This window comes from Neophocaena asiaeorientalis, unplaced genomic scaffold (assembly GCF_003031525.2).
Source record: "Neophocaena asiaeorientalis asiaeorientalis breed wild unplaced genomic scaffold, Neophocaena_asiaeorientalis_V1.1 scaffold345, whole genome shotgun sequence".
In the NCBI taxonomy this organism is placed as follows: domain Eukaryota; kingdom Metazoa; phylum Chordata; class Mammalia; order Artiodactyla; family Phocoenidae; genus Neophocaena; species Neophocaena asiaeorientalis.
In genome coordinates this window covers 3,822,424-3,840,350 of record NW_020175181.1, presented here as the reverse complement: position 1 = coordinate 3,840,350, position 17,927 = coordinate 3,822,424, and the positions used below count along the sequence as shown (strand labels likewise).

At 42.4% G+C, this 17,927-nt stretch overlaps 2 protein-coding genes across 3 annotated transcripts in view; one reads left to right on the top strand and one right to left on the bottom strand.

The window, feature by feature from the left end:
* FKBP1B (FKBP prolyl isomerase 1B) overlaps positions 1-6,521 on the top strand; it is a 10,668-nt gene extending 4,147 nt beyond the window's left edge. Inside the window, exons 2-3 of one of the 2 annotated variants that reach the window (XM_024764430.1) lie at positions 4,744-4,856; positions 5,913-6,521. In XM_024764430.1, coding sequence (XP_024620198.1) covers positions 4,746-4,856; positions 5,913-6,041 — 240 coding nt within the window. In that variant the 5' untranslated portion in view covers positions 4,744-4,745 and the 3' untranslated portion in view covers positions 6,042-6,521. Of the gene's footprint in view, positions 1-4,743; positions 4,857-5,867 lie in introns of both variants that reach the window. The other variant, XM_024764431.1, reaches the window with a different exon arrangement.
* Positions 6,522-10,005: 3,484 nt separating this feature from the next.
* Positions 10,006-17,865, bottom strand: SF3B6 (splicing factor 3b subunit 6). Its single transcript, XM_024764427.1, has 4 exons — positions 17,597-17,865; positions 14,903-15,021; positions 10,448-10,586; positions 10,006-10,273 (listed from the first exon to the last, which is right to left on the bottom strand). The coding sequence occupies exons 1-4, from the start codon at positions 17,624-17,626 to the stop codon at positions 10,184-10,186; spliced, it is 378 nt and encodes a 125-aa protein (XP_024620195.1). The 5' UTR covers positions 17,627-17,865; the 3' UTR covers positions 10,006-10,183.
* Between the last annotated feature and the right edge of the window lie 62 nt (positions 17,866-17,927).

Below are 17,927 nucleotides of genomic sequence, written 5' to 3'. Positions count from 1 at the left end.
TTTTTTTGCGGTACGCGGGCCTCTCACTGTTGTGGCCTCTCCCGTTGCGGAGCACAGGTTCCGGACGCGCAGGCTCAGCGGCCATGGCTCATGGGCCCAGCCGCTCCGCAGCATGTGGGATCTTCCCGGACCGGGGCACGAACCCGTGTCCCCTGCATCGGCAGGCAGACTCTCAACCACTGTACCACCAGGGAAGCCCACCCCTGCCCTCTTATACCACCTCCATTCCCCTTCTGTCTGTTGCAGGCAGGGTGGAGTCCTGGCCCTCCTGGTGCTGTCCGATACTTGGAAATTCCTCTTACAGCTCTGAGAGCCCTGACCCTCCCTGCAGACTCCCTTTTCATCCTACAGTGTTATTAGAGCAGGGGAGGTCAGCTTCCTGAGAATTCCCTTTCTTTTTTCAGAAACAGACTATTCAATTCAGCCTACTGTTATTGATCACCTACTGTGTGTGAGATGCTGTGCTGAGCAGTAGGGGCACAAAAATGAAACAAAAGGATCCCTACCTTCATTGGGCTGGGGGCTGGGGGTGGGGGAGGGCAGGAAGTCAACTGGAGGCTCTGACGCAGTGTGAGGCACGGGTGGCAGTGGCTGTGTCAGGGTGCTGTGTGGCCAGAGCAGGCCCCGCCTCTGCTGAGCCCTCTTGGATGATCTGCACTGGAAGGCCAGGTGGGCTGAGATCCTGAGGACCACTGGCGGGAAGGTTATAAGCAGATGTCTGTTCTGGGGGTTGAGTGCTCTGCCTTGTGACCTGCTTCCCAACGTGGCAAACTTGGTGACAGCCACTTAGCAGACAGCAAGGCCAGTTTAATTCATAGGACATAGTCAGATGGGGCCATTTTTAGCAGTTCTCTGGGCCAGTGTGAAGTGCCAGGTTGATTCTAGGCAGACAGTGTGGGTATTTCTCAACAGCTGTGTTGTCGGTCGCTGACGTCAGTGGGCTGGAGCTGTGTTTTATCTCCTGGTGATGTGGCCTAATTACCATGAGTCTTCTGGGGCCTCTGACCTGTGTAATTGATTTATCTGTTCTACATGTTGCAGACAGACCAGTCCTTGTCAAGTTACTCAAACCACAACATCCTTTTGCAAAGACCTTTCACAATACATGCAGACAGGAGGCAATGTGCATTAAATACTAACATCAGCCATGAGTGGCTCTGGTCTGGGGACGGATTGTCTCATCAAACCCAGCAGGAGACTGTATGGGACTTTTTGGTAAACTTTTTTATTATATATAAATATAGTAGAGAATATAACTCTAAGATGTACAGCTCGATGAAATTTTTCTAAAGTGATCACACTTATGTAACCACCCCCCAGATCAACAGACATTTCCAGCACCCCCAGGACTCTCGCTCTTGCCTCTTCACAGTCATTACACCTCCCTAAAGGTAAACAGCATTCTAACTTTTTGTCCCTGTGGATTGATTTCACCTGTTTTTGAACTTCATATAAATGGAATTGTAGAGTATGTACTCTTTTGTGTTTAGCTTATTTCACTCATTATGTCACTTTTTTCACTTTTTATGTCTGTGAGATTTATCCAGAGTAGTTTGCTCTTTTTTATTCCTGTACAGGTCATTGTATGAATATATTGCAATTTATCGTTTCTACAGTAGATGAACATTTAGATTGTTGTTCGTTTTTAGCTATTATGAATTGAGATGTTTTTTGGTGCACGTGTCGACATTCTGTTTGGCTATATATATGCAGAAGCGGGATTGCCGGGGCACAGGGTTATACCTATGGTCAGATGTAGCAGATCCTGCCAAACAGCTTTCCAAAGTAGTTGTGCCAGTTTCCACTGATACCAGCAATGTCTGAGCATTCCAGTTCTACATCCTCATCAACACTTGGTGTTGTCAGGTTTTTGTTTTGCTTTTGGCCTGTCCTGGTGGTTTTGACTTGCACAGCCCTGATGATTAATGAAGCTGAGTACCTTTTCACGTCCTCCTGACCATTTGGATATTGGTCAGGAATATTGTTAGTTCGCCTAAATTTTGTCCACTTAAAAAAAAAATTTGGTGGTCTCTCTTTTTCTTATTGATTTGTAGGAGTCCATCTGTATCCTGGATGTGAGTCACTTGTTGGTTACACCTAGTCCAGACATCTCCCATGCTATGGCTTGCCTTTTTACTCCTTTATTGGCATCTTTTGAACAGAATTCTTAATTTTAATGACGTCCTACATATCATCAGTCTTTCCTTTATAGTTAGTACAGTTTAGAAATCTTTGTCTATCCCTAGGTCATGAAGATGTTCTTCTATTTATTATTTTATAGAAGCTTTATTATTTTATCTTTCATATTTAGGTCTGTGATTCATCTGGAATTGATTTTTTTTTTTTTTTTTGCGGTACGCGGGCCTCTCACCGCTGCGGCCTCTCCCATTATGGAGCACAGGCTCTGGACGCACAGGCCCAGCGGCCATGGCCCACGGACCCAGCCGCTCCATGGCATGCGGGATCCTCCCGGACCAGGGCACGAACCCGTGTCCCCTGCATCAGCAGGTGGACTCCCAACCACTGCGCCACCAGGGAAGCCCCTGGAATTGATTTTTATGTGTGGGTGAAATAGGGGTTCACTTTGATGTTTCATTTTCCCCCATATGCATATACAGTCAATCCAGCAACATTAATTTTAAAAAAATCATCCTTTATCCATTGCATTCAGTGGCACCTTTGTCAATTCAGGTCACCTTGTATCTGTGGGTCTGTTTCTGGACTGCATGGTTTTGGATGAACCTGCAGCAGTAGATAACAGTATATGGTCTGAAGTGGATTAAGTCATATGAAACCTGAAGAAATTGGGGAGTGAGCAAATCAGTCTTTAAATGGAGTGTGTGAATGTGTGTGTGCACCTATCCATATGTGTATTGTACAAGTATGTGTCTGTGTGAATGTATTATATCTGTGTATCTAAATATTTTCCTAGCATCTGGCCATCGGGGTTTTCTTCTGAGGGTCTATGCATATATGCATGTGAGCATGCATGCACATCTCTGAATATCTTAGCAACCTGTGTGTATGCATGAGTTTGTATTTGATCTCCTATATTTGATACAGAAGGATCCATCTGTTTGCATCTCTGTGTAGCGATAGGGTTTTCTTCTTTGCCTGATTTAGTACCCAGGGCAAGAGCACAATTTATTCTGCCCAGAAAATAGGTAAATAAGAATGTCTCTTGTATACATTTATGTTGTAGAAATTAGGAAGTGGAATCACAGATGCTCAGATACTGAGCAGGCCCAGACCTTTCATGTTAAACATGGCAAATCTGAGGCCATGAGAGAGGAAGTAATTTGCCTTACTTCACACAATGAGTTAGTGTCCGAGTGAAGTCAGAATCCAGTCTCTGAACTTACAGGCTAGGCCTTTCTCTGGTCCCAAACTGCCTTCTGTTGTGGTCCAGGGGCCACAAGAAGTCATGGAATAGCATCATTTACAGAATGTCTGATCTTTGAACTAGAGACACCAGTAAGAACAGAAAATAGAAAAGCAGCTCTTGGGTCTTAGGCAGCTGGACTGAGACAACACATGTACATCAGGGATGACAAGGTATTTGCAGCTGGAGGCTGAGGGGTGCTCCAAACTGCTAAGACAACACTCGGGGTGTTCTGGGTTCACATATCTCTTTTGTATGAGGTCTGGAGGCCACCACTGACTGGCTGGGTCACTTTTTTAAAAAAAATTTTATTTACTTATTTAGTTTTGGTTGTGTCAGGTCTTAGTTGCGGCATGCGGGATCTTTCATTGCGGCGCACAGGCTTCTCTCTAGTTGTGGTGCTCACAGGCTCTAGAGCACGCAGGCTCAGTAGTTGCAGCTCATGGGCTCTCTAGTTGTGGCGCGCAGGCTCCAGAGCGCACGGGCTCTGTAGTTGCGGCACGCGGGCTCTCTTGTTTTGGTGCATGGGCTTAGTTGCCCCGCAGCATGTGGGATCTTAGTTCCCCAGCCAGGGATCGAACCCGTGTCCCCTGCATTGGAAGGTGGATTCTTGACCATTGGACCACCAGGGAGGTCCCTGTCTGGGTCACTTTACAGTTACAGTTCACTGTAGTAAAGGATGATATGACCTTTGGGTTTTGCATGTTGGGGGAACCTTGGGCAGACCAGGTGCGGACTCAACCTGAGGATGAAATGCCTGGGAAAACAGACCTTCAGGTTGAGGCAGCTCCATGATAAAAGTTGCAATGTGCAGAAGTACTTGAGAAAGGTATAACCTGAATAGGGCAGGGAAGGGAAGGAAGGGGAGGGCAGAGAGAAGGTTATCAGGCAAACAGTAGCTAGATCTTAAAGTGCCTGGATACAATGGAGGCATTTGGATTCTGCCTCTGGGGAGTTACTGAAGTATTTTAAGCAAGGGAGTAATAGGATCAGGTATGTGTTTAAAAAAAAAAAAATCATTCTGGGTACAGTATGGAGAATGGAATGGAGGAGTAAGAACAGAGCAAAAAGGCCAGTTAGAGTTGGTTCCTGTACACAGGTGAGATATGATGGTGGCTTGATGAGGACACAGGGTGGTGGTAATAGAAATGGAGAAAATAGCTGGACTCCAAAGATATGCAGGACTTGGTGATAGGCTGTATGTGGAAGTATCCAGGTTTCTTGCTTGGCCAACAGGATGGATGGGGAGGACTGAAAGACAGGTTTGTACAGAATAGGAATTCCATTTTAGACATGTTGAACCTGAACTGGGAGTTAGCTCATGACCACAGTTATTTTCCACCCTATCCTTGCTTTCACAGGAATGCTCCAAAATGGGAAGAAATTCGATTCATCCAGAGACAGAAACAAACCTTTCAAGTTCAGAATTGGCAAACAGGAAGTCATCAAGGGTTTTGAAGAGGGCGCAGCCCAGGTAGGATGAGGATCCTTGTTAAGGGGGATTTGAGGAGCTGGGGGTGGGGGCTCAGCACTCTGCCCTCCACCCTCACCCTATCACAGACCACTACTGCTTTGACTCCACTGTCAGGGCATGGTGATGCCACCTAGTTTCAGTCGTGGCTTTGTGTCCCCACCCTTTTAGTTGCCAGCATGACTCCTTTCTGTCACTGGGGGCTCTCATCCCAAGCACATCTCCCCAGCTAGTTCTGAGCAAGCCTGTGAGCTACCAGCTGTTTGGGACTGAGGCAGCAGAAGAGTTGGGGTGGGGGAGGCCAAGGTGATTTTTTTTTAAACTTAAAAAAAAAACCCTATTTCAGACTTGCAAAAACATTGTAGGTAGAGTTCCCATATACTCTTTACCCAGCTTCCCCAAATGTTAATGTTTTACATAACCGTAGTACAGTGATGAAAACCAGGACATTAACATTGATACAATACTATTAACCAATCTATTCAAGTTTTTGAGTTGGTTATTCAAAATTTAAAAATCGATTATTCAAATTTCACCAGTTATCCCACTAATGCCAGACAAGTTCTTGAGGACTGCTGTGATGAGCCCTGGTTCAAACTCTTCTTTGCTCTGTGAAGTCATGTGATGCTCCTTGCCGTGGCCTCTAACCTCTAAATCTCTCTAATGAACTGTTTCTATCACCTACTTGAGCATGTACATGTACATGTGCTCTTTATACACCTCTTTAGGCTTCTTTGGAAGAAGAAGGAAAAATTATGAACAAATAGAAGTGTTGGGCCATTCACTAATTGAATAACCAGCAGTGTTTGTTGGACGAATGAATTTGAGACCACTTTGTAGAAGTTATTTTCCCGCAGTCAAGTCTCTGTTAGTCTGAGGCACAATCTGCATCTGTTACAACTCTTAGCATCACTCAATGTGCCACGTATAAAACTCATCTCAGATCTTCAGAGTTACCACGAGGATGGTTTGGGAAAATGCCATAGTTATCTTACCTTTTTCTTTTAAATCAAGCTGGGTCCTCTTTCTCCTCTCCCCATCTGCCCCCATCCCTGCTAGATGAGCTTGGGGCAGAGGGCGAAGCTGACCTGCACCCCTGATGTGGCGTATGGAGCCACGGGCCACCCCGGTGTCATCCCTCCCAATGCCACCCTCATCTTTGACGTGGAGCTGCTCAACTTAGAGTGAAGGCAGGAAGGAACTGAAGGTGGCTGGAGATGGCTGCTGCTCACCCTCCTAGCCTGCTCTGCCACTGGGACGGCTCCTCCTGCTTGGGGCTCTTGATCAGTGCGCTAACCTCACTGCCCCAAGGCATTATCCCTTCTCTCTGCCCAAGTTGCTCTGTATGTGTTCCGTCATTGTTCACACGCATCTTTGCTTGAGGAAACTTCAGTTGCAGATTGAAATGTTTCAGGTTGTGCATTTTGCGTGATGCATGTAGTAGCCATTCCTGATCACAGAACAGATTTCTTGTTCGCACAATCTACACTGCCTTACCTTTACTTAAGCCAGACACACAAGGTGCTCAGACATGAAATGTACATGGTGTACACAGAGGGACTTGAGCCAGTTGCCTTTGCTGTCACTTTCTCTCTCAGAAATTCTGCTGACTTAAACGATGTCCTTTTTGGAAATGATATGAAAAATAAAGGCTCTGTGCTTGACAAATTCCTGTCCATCCTTATTGAAGGTAGAAAGTGCTTTAAGGACCACATAAGTCAGTTGCCCTTGGGAAAAGAGTGGAAAGGAGAAGTAGCTAGGAGAGTGATAATAAATACAGAACAGTTTTCCCCCACTATCTGAAAGTAGAAAGTAGAGCATTCCTATGAAGCCTTTTGTAAGCTGAAATGGTATAAAGCGAAGAAGCAATTACCTGAGGGCACATCTTGCTTACGGATGCATGAAATAAATCGAGATAAAAGCACAGATGCTCACAGACAGTTCAAAGCTATGACAGCTTGATGCCGAGATGCTTAGTTCTTGGGGAAGGAGCTTGGCGGTGTCACTTTCACTGCTCAGGGTTCATACTGCCTCTATAATGGCTCTGAACGCTATTTTTGCTTTTCTCCTTTTTTCATAAAAGCAAAAATCCTTTCTGGATTTCTTTCGTGCAGCAAAAACAGGTACTCCTGTAGGTCTTTCCTAAAAGTGAATTAGCGTGAAGCAAACTTTCGAAAAGCAGCGGATACTTGTAGCTCCGACGTACCTATTGTATTTGCTGGGCCTTGTTCTATTTTTAATTTTTTCTAATTTTAAAATAAAATTACCACCAATCCTCTAAGCAGCCCCACAAGGTAGGTTATGACCTGCCACTCACCTCACAGGCTCAGAATTCCCCTCTGAGTAACTAAAGGAATACATTGTGCTCAAAACCCCCAGTTTAGCAATCAAATGTGGGATTTGAAACTTTAGGTGATCAATCATGAAATCTACATTTGGACTTAGAAGGATGAGCTCCCTTCTTGGAAAAGTGCATTTTGTGCATCTAAAGAAATGAGGGTGTGTTAGGCCTCAGAGCCACACACTAACTCACATTAGGAAGTTACTTTTGAAAATAAATGTGTGCTTATTTTCATGTAGATTTGCTCTAACTTTACAGTGGGGAATTACTTCTGAGAAGAATGTATGATTTTGAACTTGTTTCCACATATGCTGCTTATTTTAATCTACATTTATTATAACTTACAGGACTTTCCAGTTAGGTTTTACAACCAGCCTGCTTACTGATATGCGTTAGTGTACGTCAGGGGAGCCTGTGGCAATGTAGCTAAGAGATTTTTCTTTTAGTTGGCATGGGTGAGAAAAGCTTTTGTCCATAGTCAGAGTTATTCTGTCAGCGATGTCTTGGAATTGCTTCAAGACTGAGGGAGGGGCAGGTAACAGGTACTGTTAGTTTCCTTCATAGACTCATTGATAACACGTCACATGACGATACATGTGATATGGGGACACAACATCTTGATTATTTTATGTATCCCTTTTGTCTCCAAGAAGTCCTGGCTGTATTCCCCTCCTGAGGACTGAGGAGTTAATGAAGATGCAGTGCTTTAAGATGCAGAAAATGAAATGAAAGGGGCTGCTTTGCTTTTAATCACCAGTCCCTGTGCTCACCTCTGCAGTGGGACCAGACCAGTCAAAAGGTGCTGCACTCATTCCTTTCTGGGGGGTTTCCTTCAGAATGTCTTGGTTCCTAGCTTTCCTCAATGATACAAATGTCTATAATTTCTCAGAACTCAGCCTGAATAAAAGACAGTCACGTTTTCTGCTGTGATACCAATAGGATAAATAAAAATAGCACCAAGGACCATTTCAGGTGCCCATTACGGAGTCACATAAAAGATCTCAGTCTAGAGTATTTATAGCCAACGTGGTAACAGGAGGCTCTAAGAAGAGGTGGGGGGGAAAAGCAAATACCTACTGGCTAGCACCTGGAGAGGATATGATGCTAGGCTTCACAGGCCCTGCTTTACTGACACTCTTAAAACTGCGCCATCAATGCCTGGTGCAGAGGACTGATTGTAGCTATGTCCTCAGCATTTTACTACACACAGACATGGCATAGAGCAGAGGCTCAGTATTTGTCCACTGAATTAAAGTTCTTGTAACATAACTGGAACAGGCTAAAAAATTTCCAAACAATTAGAGGGCATTTTTTTAAACTCTTAACTTCAGGTCATGAAATTCAACTAACAGATATATTAATCAAAATGACAGACCTGCCGTAACTGTCAGTAGAAGGAATTTCCCCTTTTATTAATTTAAAACAACTTATACTAGGGGCAAGTCAGTCTGCCATTTAGACAAATCACACTATAAGTCTAATTTGTCATCCCCTTACAAAAGTCTTTTAGGAAATTATTTTTATATTTGTAAATACCTAAAAGCACACTGTGCATTACAAAAATTAGTAAGAAACTCATAAAAACATTCACAAGAAAATTACAGCTGTGGCTCCTTTGTCATCTTCCTGCCCTTATAGAAATGACTTTTTCTACTCTTTAACAGTGCTTTCAAAAAGCACTCAGACATAATTAATAAATAAGACAATTATTTCTTCATTTTCAATAGTAGGCTTTGAGAAGACAGTACAAAAAGTATATATAAAATAGCCCATTTTCTTACAGTAATGTTAGATTTGAAAGCTAAATGCATTTAAAAGTAGAATAGGCTTTTGTCCATTTAAATGATTCAGTGCTTGTACCCTTCAAATTGATTTTGGGTTATAGTTATATATAAAACAATTAGTCCATGTTTTTCCATTTGGCCCATGCCTAAACTATAAAAAGAAAATTATAGCTATCTCCTCCAAGCTGCTGAGCTATGATGAATGTGGTAATAACCATACTATTTCCACGCCATGGGAGTCTGTGATTATAAGAATAAACATTAAGTATTTTATTTATGGCAAAGATAAACTGTGAGCTAAGGTCCAAAATATACACAGACACTTACTAACTAAAGGGAAAAGTACATAAATACATCTTAGACGTGTAACAACAAAGAGCACTACCCAAGCAGCTTGCTCTCACGTTTCTAACCATGTGCTGTCATCTGAATGACCATTTCTAGAATAAACCTGTAAGGACAAGGGTACCCATACTGACAAAGGTACATTGTTAACTGTAAAGCAAGTATTCAAGTGTACTCGTGAGGCTAGTAACTAGCCGATGTAAAAAAGCAGCTTTTGGACTTCCCCGGCAGTCCACTGGTTAAGACTCGGTGCTTCCAATGCAAGGGGCTCGGGATCGATCTCTGGTCGGGGAACTAAGATCCCACATGAGGTGCGGCCAAAAAAGTATTTAAAAAAAAAAAAAGTAAAAAGCAGCTTTTTATGTAAGCATTTTATTCATTCACTCAACATGATAAGCTTTGGATCTGCGAAGTGGAGATACCTACACCTTCACTAAGTTATGGAGATTTCATTATTAATAGACATTCAATAAATAACAATACTCTTAACAAGTTCCTTTGATGGCTAAGCACTGTACTGGTCACTGGAGGCATTAAGAATATCAAAAGGTCCCCATCCTCAAGAAACTCATTCTCTAGGACCACCTACCACTGAACAATTCTTGATATGGTTCAAATGCTGTTTTATTATTTTTTTTCTGGTATAATACAGGAGGAGAAATTTTAAGATAAAACACTGACATGTTTTACAAAAAGCTACAAGTTTATTAACATAATATATTCTAAAATATATCAAAGTTTCAAGGTCTTTTTGAATCTCAAATAAGAAATCACAACATTCACTATTAGTTAAAAAAAAAAAGGGTAGTGGTGGTCATTCATGGGTTTTAAACAGTCCAAAATGAAAATGCAGAAAACGTTTACTTTGGTGGATCTGTGTTGATGCCGTATTTCTCCTTGAGAAGCTTCAACTGTTCTTCCTTCTTCTTTGTGTCCATCTTCTGAAATGCCTGAAAATGTGGTAAGCACCAAAGTTAACAGTTACCAATCTACAGTCAAATGAATTTCACCAATAGCAGTAGCCAGAAAAGAACTCAGGGTACACATCTCCCCTAGTGCTGGTACAGCTCTCTACTAACTCTTACATGGGGTCCCCACGTGATGAGAACCATGGCCATACTTACCCTGTTGGCATTATAGTACAAAACCACGAGGTATCTGTTGCAAACATTGAATCCTGACAGGTGATCACACGCATTCTTGGCATCAAAGATGTCTTCATAGACCACATAAGCTGTTCCTCTAGTTTCAGGTGTGTTCCCCCTACCGAGTTGAATCGGACTTAATTAAAATACACATTTACCTGAAAACCATTAAAGGAAATAGATACTATGGACAGGTATGCTGGATAAGCCTATAATTTCTCAAAACATGTAATTTTTGTTTTTATTTTAAGTAAAATAGCTCAGGTTAAACTTACTGTTATATCAAGAATACTAATATGGCTACTAAAGCAATAGCAGCAAAGAACTAGCTTGAAACTTTCAGTTTTCATGTTCACTGCTCTAGTCTTTCCTACTTCTCATACTAAGAATCAATTTTCAGTTTTACACTGGAAAGTATGCTACCTTAGGAGTAATAGTCGTGATTAGGCAGCAGTGTCTAGAATGGGGTTTTTCTTACTATGCATTTATGCAACAGAACCAATACTTTAGTTATTTACCACACTAGTCCCTTGTTTCTAAAGATTCTGATTTTCTCCCTCACTCTAATTTTAGTTCCAATCCTTAAAAATAAGACAACCTCGGGATCTCCCTGGCGGTCCAGTGGTTAAAACTCCGAGCTTCCACTGCAGAGGACATGGGTTCAATCCCTAGTCAGGGAACTAAGACACATACCACACAGTGCGGCCAAAACCACCCCAACAAACAAAAAAACCCACAAAAAATCTCCATCAATGTAGAGGACAAAAGTTTCTGGGTAATATTTTACTAAAGTTTACCAAATCCATAAAAATAAAACCATTTTGTGTCTGTAGAAGGAGCTGGGGTTGGAAGGAAGCCCCTACCAGGAAGATAGCAAAATTATAAATAATACACAGGAAAACAGCAACCACCATCCTTTATGGCCAGGAAAGGACGTCCTCCAATGTAAAGAGCCAAGGTAGTTTCTTACACTTTTCTTAGAAGATTCATTGCTTGCTTGCTTATGTATTTATTTATTTATTTGGCTGCACCACGTGGTATGCGGCATCTTAGTTCCCCAACCAGGAATTGAACCTGTGCCCCCTGCAGCGGAAGCTCGGAGTCCTAATCACTGGACCACCAGGGAATTCCCCCAAGATTCATTGCCCTTTTAAAACAAGAGTCAACTCCCAACTCTCACACATTCATTTTAAATAATATCTGCACTTTTATGCATTACACAGCCCTGTGTAGCTGGAGAAAAGGGCTGGGTCTCTGGAGGGATTGGGTTTGAAGTGTGCTTGTTGGTGGGGTTACCTGTGAGCCAGAGCAGAATGCTGGAAGGTGGCTGGAAGTGGAAAGCGGAAGCTGGATCTCACTCATGGATATGGGGCTGCTTCTTGTGTAGGTGTTCCTTGCCACCTCCTCTCCTCACCTCACCAGCTTCCGTTAGGGGAGGAGCTAGGGAAGTGTGAGGAGCAACAAACTGCAGGTGGCAGATGGCCATGTGCTTGTGAGTGGGGACAGCTGGCAGAGGTCCCATTCAGCTTATGCTCCAGTAAGCTAAAGATGGATCCCCTTTCCTCCATCTGTGTTCTATCCACCCAGTGCAACTGCAGAATAAGGTTTATTAACTGCCACAGTCCCTGCAGAGGTTCAAGGAAAGGCAGTGGGCCCCATGGAAAGGGGAGGCACCTGCCTAGATTTGATCTAGGATGAGACTACAGTCTTGGGCCCTGGTCAGAGCTTGTGCTTCCTGTAAAAGGGGATGGGATAGGTATAGGGCGCCGGGTGGTTGGAGGGTGCCAGTGTCATCAAACACTCTCACTTTGTCAGGTTACATGGGCCTGACAAAAAATTTTATAATATTCTTTACTTTCTGCAAATAATCTAACAACTTTTGGACTTTTGACTTTTAACCATTTTCTAAAATGCTTTAGGTATGAAAATTGGGACTACCCAAAGGAAAAAAAACACTGTCCCAAAGATTTTCCCAAAAAGTCTACCTAATTTTTCCTTCAGAATAAAACCATAAAAAACTCAACAACAATTTAAGTTCCTTAAGGGCAAACATGACCTTATATTTTATTTTACTCCCACAGTGCTATGCATTCAGCAAGTGCTAATAAGCATTTGAAGGGTGGAGATCTACTTTCTCCTATTAGTGCTCTCACACATCTTTTCTCCAGGAAGCTAACAGAACAAATCAAAACAAAACAAAAGCATCTCTCTTCTTTCCTCTTATACCTTCTTAGGAAGTAGAATAGGGAGAGGCGTTAACTCCATTTTAAAGACTCTCCATCTCAATTTAAAAAAGCAGTACTCATGAACCTAGTGGCAGGGCAGGAATAGAGATGCAGACGTAGAGAACAGACTTGAGGGCACGGGGCTGGGGGGGGGGGTGGGAACTGGGATGAAGTGAGAGAGTAGCATGGACATATATACACTACCAAATGTAAAATGGATGGCTAGTGGGAAGCTGCTGCATAGCACAGGGAGATCAGCTCGGTGCTCTGTGACGACCTAGAGGGATGGAATAGGGAGGGTGGAAAGGAGGCTCAAGAGGGAGGGGAGGGCTTCCCTGGTGGCGCAGTGGTTGGGAGTCTGCCTGCCAATGTGCGGGACACGGGTTTGTGCCCCGGTCCGGGGGGAATCCCGCACGCCGCGGAGCAGCTGGGCCCGTGAGCCATGGCCGCTGAGCCTGTGCGTCCGGAGCCTGTGCTCTGCAACGGGAGAGGCCACAGCAGTGAGAGGCCTGCGTACCGCAAAAAAAAAAAAAAAAAGAGGGCGGGGATATGGGGATATATGTATACATATAGCTGATTCACTTTTATTGTACAGCAGAAACTAGCACAACATTGTAAAGCATTTATACTGCAATGAAGATGTGGAAAAAAAAAAGACTCTCCATCTCAAGCGCCCCAGCCCCTAATTATCAACCTAATATCTTGATCTCCACATTGTAATTTTAATTAAAAACATGTACTTGCTACCTACTATATGTTAAGCACTGAGTCAACATTATTTTCTTGATTGGTGGTAAAAGCTTAAAGTGAAAACAAGAAAACCTAATCATGTAACTTAACCTCTCTGAGCTTTAGCTGCTTCATGTGTCAAATAGTGACATCAGGCTCCATCACCTGTCCTACCTTACTCATGGCTTTAATAATCAAAATCAAAGCACCGAGAGTCTACTACATGCCAATTAAGGTGACCAATTGTCCTACATATGAAGAAAAAGCTGGGCAACTTGTCTAGGGTCACATGGCTAGTAAAAGGGCCTGCAGTAGAATCTCGTCTCCTGAGCCCCAAGTCAGGGATTCTTCTGTACACTATTCTTGTATGTCTAGAACAGGAGTTCTCAACCTAGAGTCCATGTACCCACTGAAATCACTTGCAAAACGTTGTGTGTATTCTGTAGAAAGCGTCAAAAGCTTTTATCAAATATGCAAAGGGAGTTCCTAAAAAGGACAGCTGCTCTATAACACTTCATTTTCATCCCTGTTTGAGTACCAATGATGATCTATTTCTAGCTCTTGGTTTACTTTTTGGAGGGATAGTGATCATTGTAAAGGAGAGTCCTCAAGATCTCAGAGTTCTAAAAGCCACGGAGGAACTCTCAAGTCATAAAAGAAAATGTATTAAGAAAGGGATATTCCAATTAAAAATAAAAAGCTTAGAAATCCTTAGATGGACTCAGGTAATTGGCTTATGTATACTAGTTAAAATGACAGCAGCTGTGGTACTGTGTAGAGATTCAATTTAGAATCAGAAGATTTTATCACTAAATAGCTGTGTGAAGCTAGAAAGGTACTTTACTCTCTAAGCCTTAGTCTCACCTGTGAAAGAGACACTCTCACCTCCACACAGGGCTGTAGTGTTGGTGATGCAAACAAAAGCACCTATTACAAATGGCATATAGCAGATGTTAAACATCATTTGAAGGTATGAACCCCAATCTTTAAATTAAAACATGGATTTATAATTATTTTGCCCTATACTTTTAAATCTTCAATAGAAAGCTATAGTTGAAAAAAAAAGCCTTTTTCTGTTACTTTTATATCCCTTTGCACAGCTTATTCAGAAATTCTGGAATCAATAAAGGAGATGGTGAAGAGTGTTGAGAGAGTTAGAGTTAATGCATCTAAAAACCACAGTAGAGTACTTCTTAACAAATAGTAGGTATGTAATAAATGTTGGTTCTTTCTCTTCCCACCCATTCCCCTCAAACCACTCATTACTACTTCATGCTCTCTATAATTTCACAACTACCATTCCTGGCTCTCACTGAGCTGGATCATGAGGGTCTCTGTAGGTACTTTTCCCTTGGTCTCTAGGCTCTTGGTTAGGCCCTCTGTCAGCTATAATTCTGAGATTATAAATTACACAATCATTTTCTTTTTTTTTCAATCATTTTCTTTTAAATGACATTTCAAATGTCTCAGTAAGACTCACACTCTGATTTGACGAATAGGTCCATATTTCCCAAATATATCATACATTTCTTCAGCCGTGATTTTGTAGGGCAAATTTCTTATATACAAAATTCGATTTACTTCAGGTGGAAGTCGAATCTAAAATGAAAAATATAGTGTTGTCACTATAATCAGAGGCAGGAGTGCTATCATTTTTTTAAAAATTCTCATAATAAATTCTAATAAAGATGATGCATAATTTTTATAAGCCAAGAATAAGAATTATAATCTGATATTACTGAAAATGGCATGCTCTTTGGAAAAGCATTGGTTTTAGGGAGGACTATTAGTAGGAACTAATAAGGGGCTACTACAAAACCCAGGTTTTCAGTCACTACAGGTAAATAAAGATCTCCAACCTCATTTAAAAGTCCTCAATGCCACAGACATGTGTGGGACAGAACAAGGGAACTGTTCCTGTTTGCTGGATAATAAAACTCGCACTGATGACCATTCTCGGGTCTTCTCAGGAACTTGTTCTATCGATGATCTCTTTCTTTTGAATTTACAGCCTTTCCCTCACCATTGGCTTCTTTTATTACTCACGTGAGCAGCTGCTTATGTACTCCCAACTGTTACACAAAACAAAACACTTATTTGGATCCCTCTTCATTCACTCAAATATTTAATAAGTGCCTTCGTGAATACACCAGGCAAGGCAAGGTATTAGGATTACAGAGTGAAGGAAAAAAGACAAGTTTTCTGCCTTTCCTGAATTTATCAGCCCTCTATTTGCTATCCTATCTTGCTCTCTTTTCTTTTCTCTCAGTCAAGCATATGAAAAGAGGCAGGTTATACTCACTGCTTCTTTAGTTCATAACACTCATCAGCCTACCACAATCTAGCTCCTACTCCAGCACGCTGATGAAAAATGCTTTTATGCACTAAGACCTTTCACTTGCAGTGTTTTTTTTTTTGCATTAAAAAAATTTTTTTGGAGTATTCAATTCTCATCAACTTAATTTCTCTGAGGCTTCTGACACTTGACTATTACGTTTTTGACCTTTCTTGACACTCTTTCCTTGGATTCCTCCTAACTCTCTGGCTAGTTGTTCTCAGTCTTCTTTGTCATTAAAATAGGCTCTTCCACAGAGTTTCACCTTTAGACTTCTTTTCTTGACTCTCTGTATACTCCCCTTAACTCTACATTCTCTTAACCACACACGTTTTCCACACTGAGTCGATGACTCTCAAATATGTATCTCCGGTCCAGATTTCACTCCTGTGCTTCTTATTAACATACTTAATTACATACTAGACATTAATTTGCTCAATAACTATTAAACTGGCAACTACTTCAGGCATTAACCTAAGTGTTGTATAAATGGAAGAATAAGATACTTATTCCCTCAAATGGTGACAAATGGTAAACAAATAAGTACAATAAAGTTTTAGACTTTAAGATTTAAGGTTAAGTTCAAATAGATGATAAACACTGTCAGACAATCACAATATACATCTCCAGTAAATCTGCTTTCTCACTCTGCAAGAGACTATATCACATTTTCCCTTCTTTCCTCAAACCTTACCATCACCACTCCCTCTAACATCCGAGTTGAGCTGTATCCTCTCTTCCCTGCTCATCCCAGGTGATAACCTTGGCTCTTGTTTATTGGAGAAAACAGATGCGACCAAATGGTAAGTACCTTATATTCAATATGCATTCATGCATATCCAGCCACTTTCCCTCTCATTGCTATGCCAACCCCTCACCTACCCCAAACTACTCCTGAACTTAACCCACCTTTCTCCTACATCATCAGTTTCTCCGGCTCTACTGGATCATTCCCATTGGCATACAAATACACCTTATACCACACATCCTAAAAAAAGTTAACTATCATCCAATTTCTTTTCTCCCTATTTACGAGAAAATTTGTGGAAAGAGCTGTCTCCATTTTCTCAACTTCTACCTTCTTTTCATCCCACCGCATCCCACATTTCATCCACTGAAATGATTATCATCAAAGTTACCAAAAATCTTCATCTCACTATATTTAACTGTCTTCACCTTACTGTACCTCTCAGCATCTTAAGATTTGACTACTCTTTCTCCTAAGATAATTTTTCTTAGGTTTCCATAACACCGCGACTCCCTAATATTACAATGTAAGCAGCAGGCCTTTCTGTTTTATTCTAGGTATCTCCGATACCTAGACTAGTGTCTGGCACATAGTAAGTGTTCAATAAATAAGACTGATTTACTGTATCCTATCTCTCAAGTCTGGTACATACTAGGTGCTCAAAATTATCACTGAAAACACTAATGAAGGATCCAAAAAGCTCCATGATCTGAGGAGACTTCCAGGTTCCAGCTGCCTGTTAAGCATAAGTTATTTATTGCGGACTCATCTGTGCTACCGACTTTTAGGCCGAGGAGAAGATCCTGACGCCGGGTCCTCGGTGCAGGTGAAGCAACACAGGCTGTTAACACTATCACTGACACTAGGATAACAGACTTAAAGGAACTCTCAAAAGGGGTAGGGGCGGAAGTGTGGCTCAAGGAGCACATCCCTAAGGACCGGTCCAGGATGGAATCCCCCCTGACAGGTCAGTAACTTCTGGGCTTCCCCGCCTAGGGGACGGAGGAAGGCCAAGAATGCTCTGATTACGCCAATGAGAAAGCCCAGCAGCGAAGTGCTCCCCCTCCTCGACAGAAGTCCCAGACACTCACGTTCGCTCTCTTGGCCGCTTGCATCGCCATCTTGGCAGGCTGATGAGGTTACCGCAGCAAATACGTGAATTCCTCCACACTCCTCAGGAGCTCGCTCAGCTTCGAGTGCAACACGGCGTCAGACGCAAGACATCAACGTCCAGACCCCGCCGGAAGCTGTTCTAACACACCGGAATACCACCGTCTCACGCCGAAACGTGCTGACGTAGTCTCCCCTCAGGAAAAGACTCCAGGGCAAAACGGGGCTGAGAGACTTAAGAGGCCGGAAGGTTGAAAGGCGGGACCTGGGCTTAAGAAGGGGCGGTGTTCCGGTCGCGGAGGCCCAGAGCAG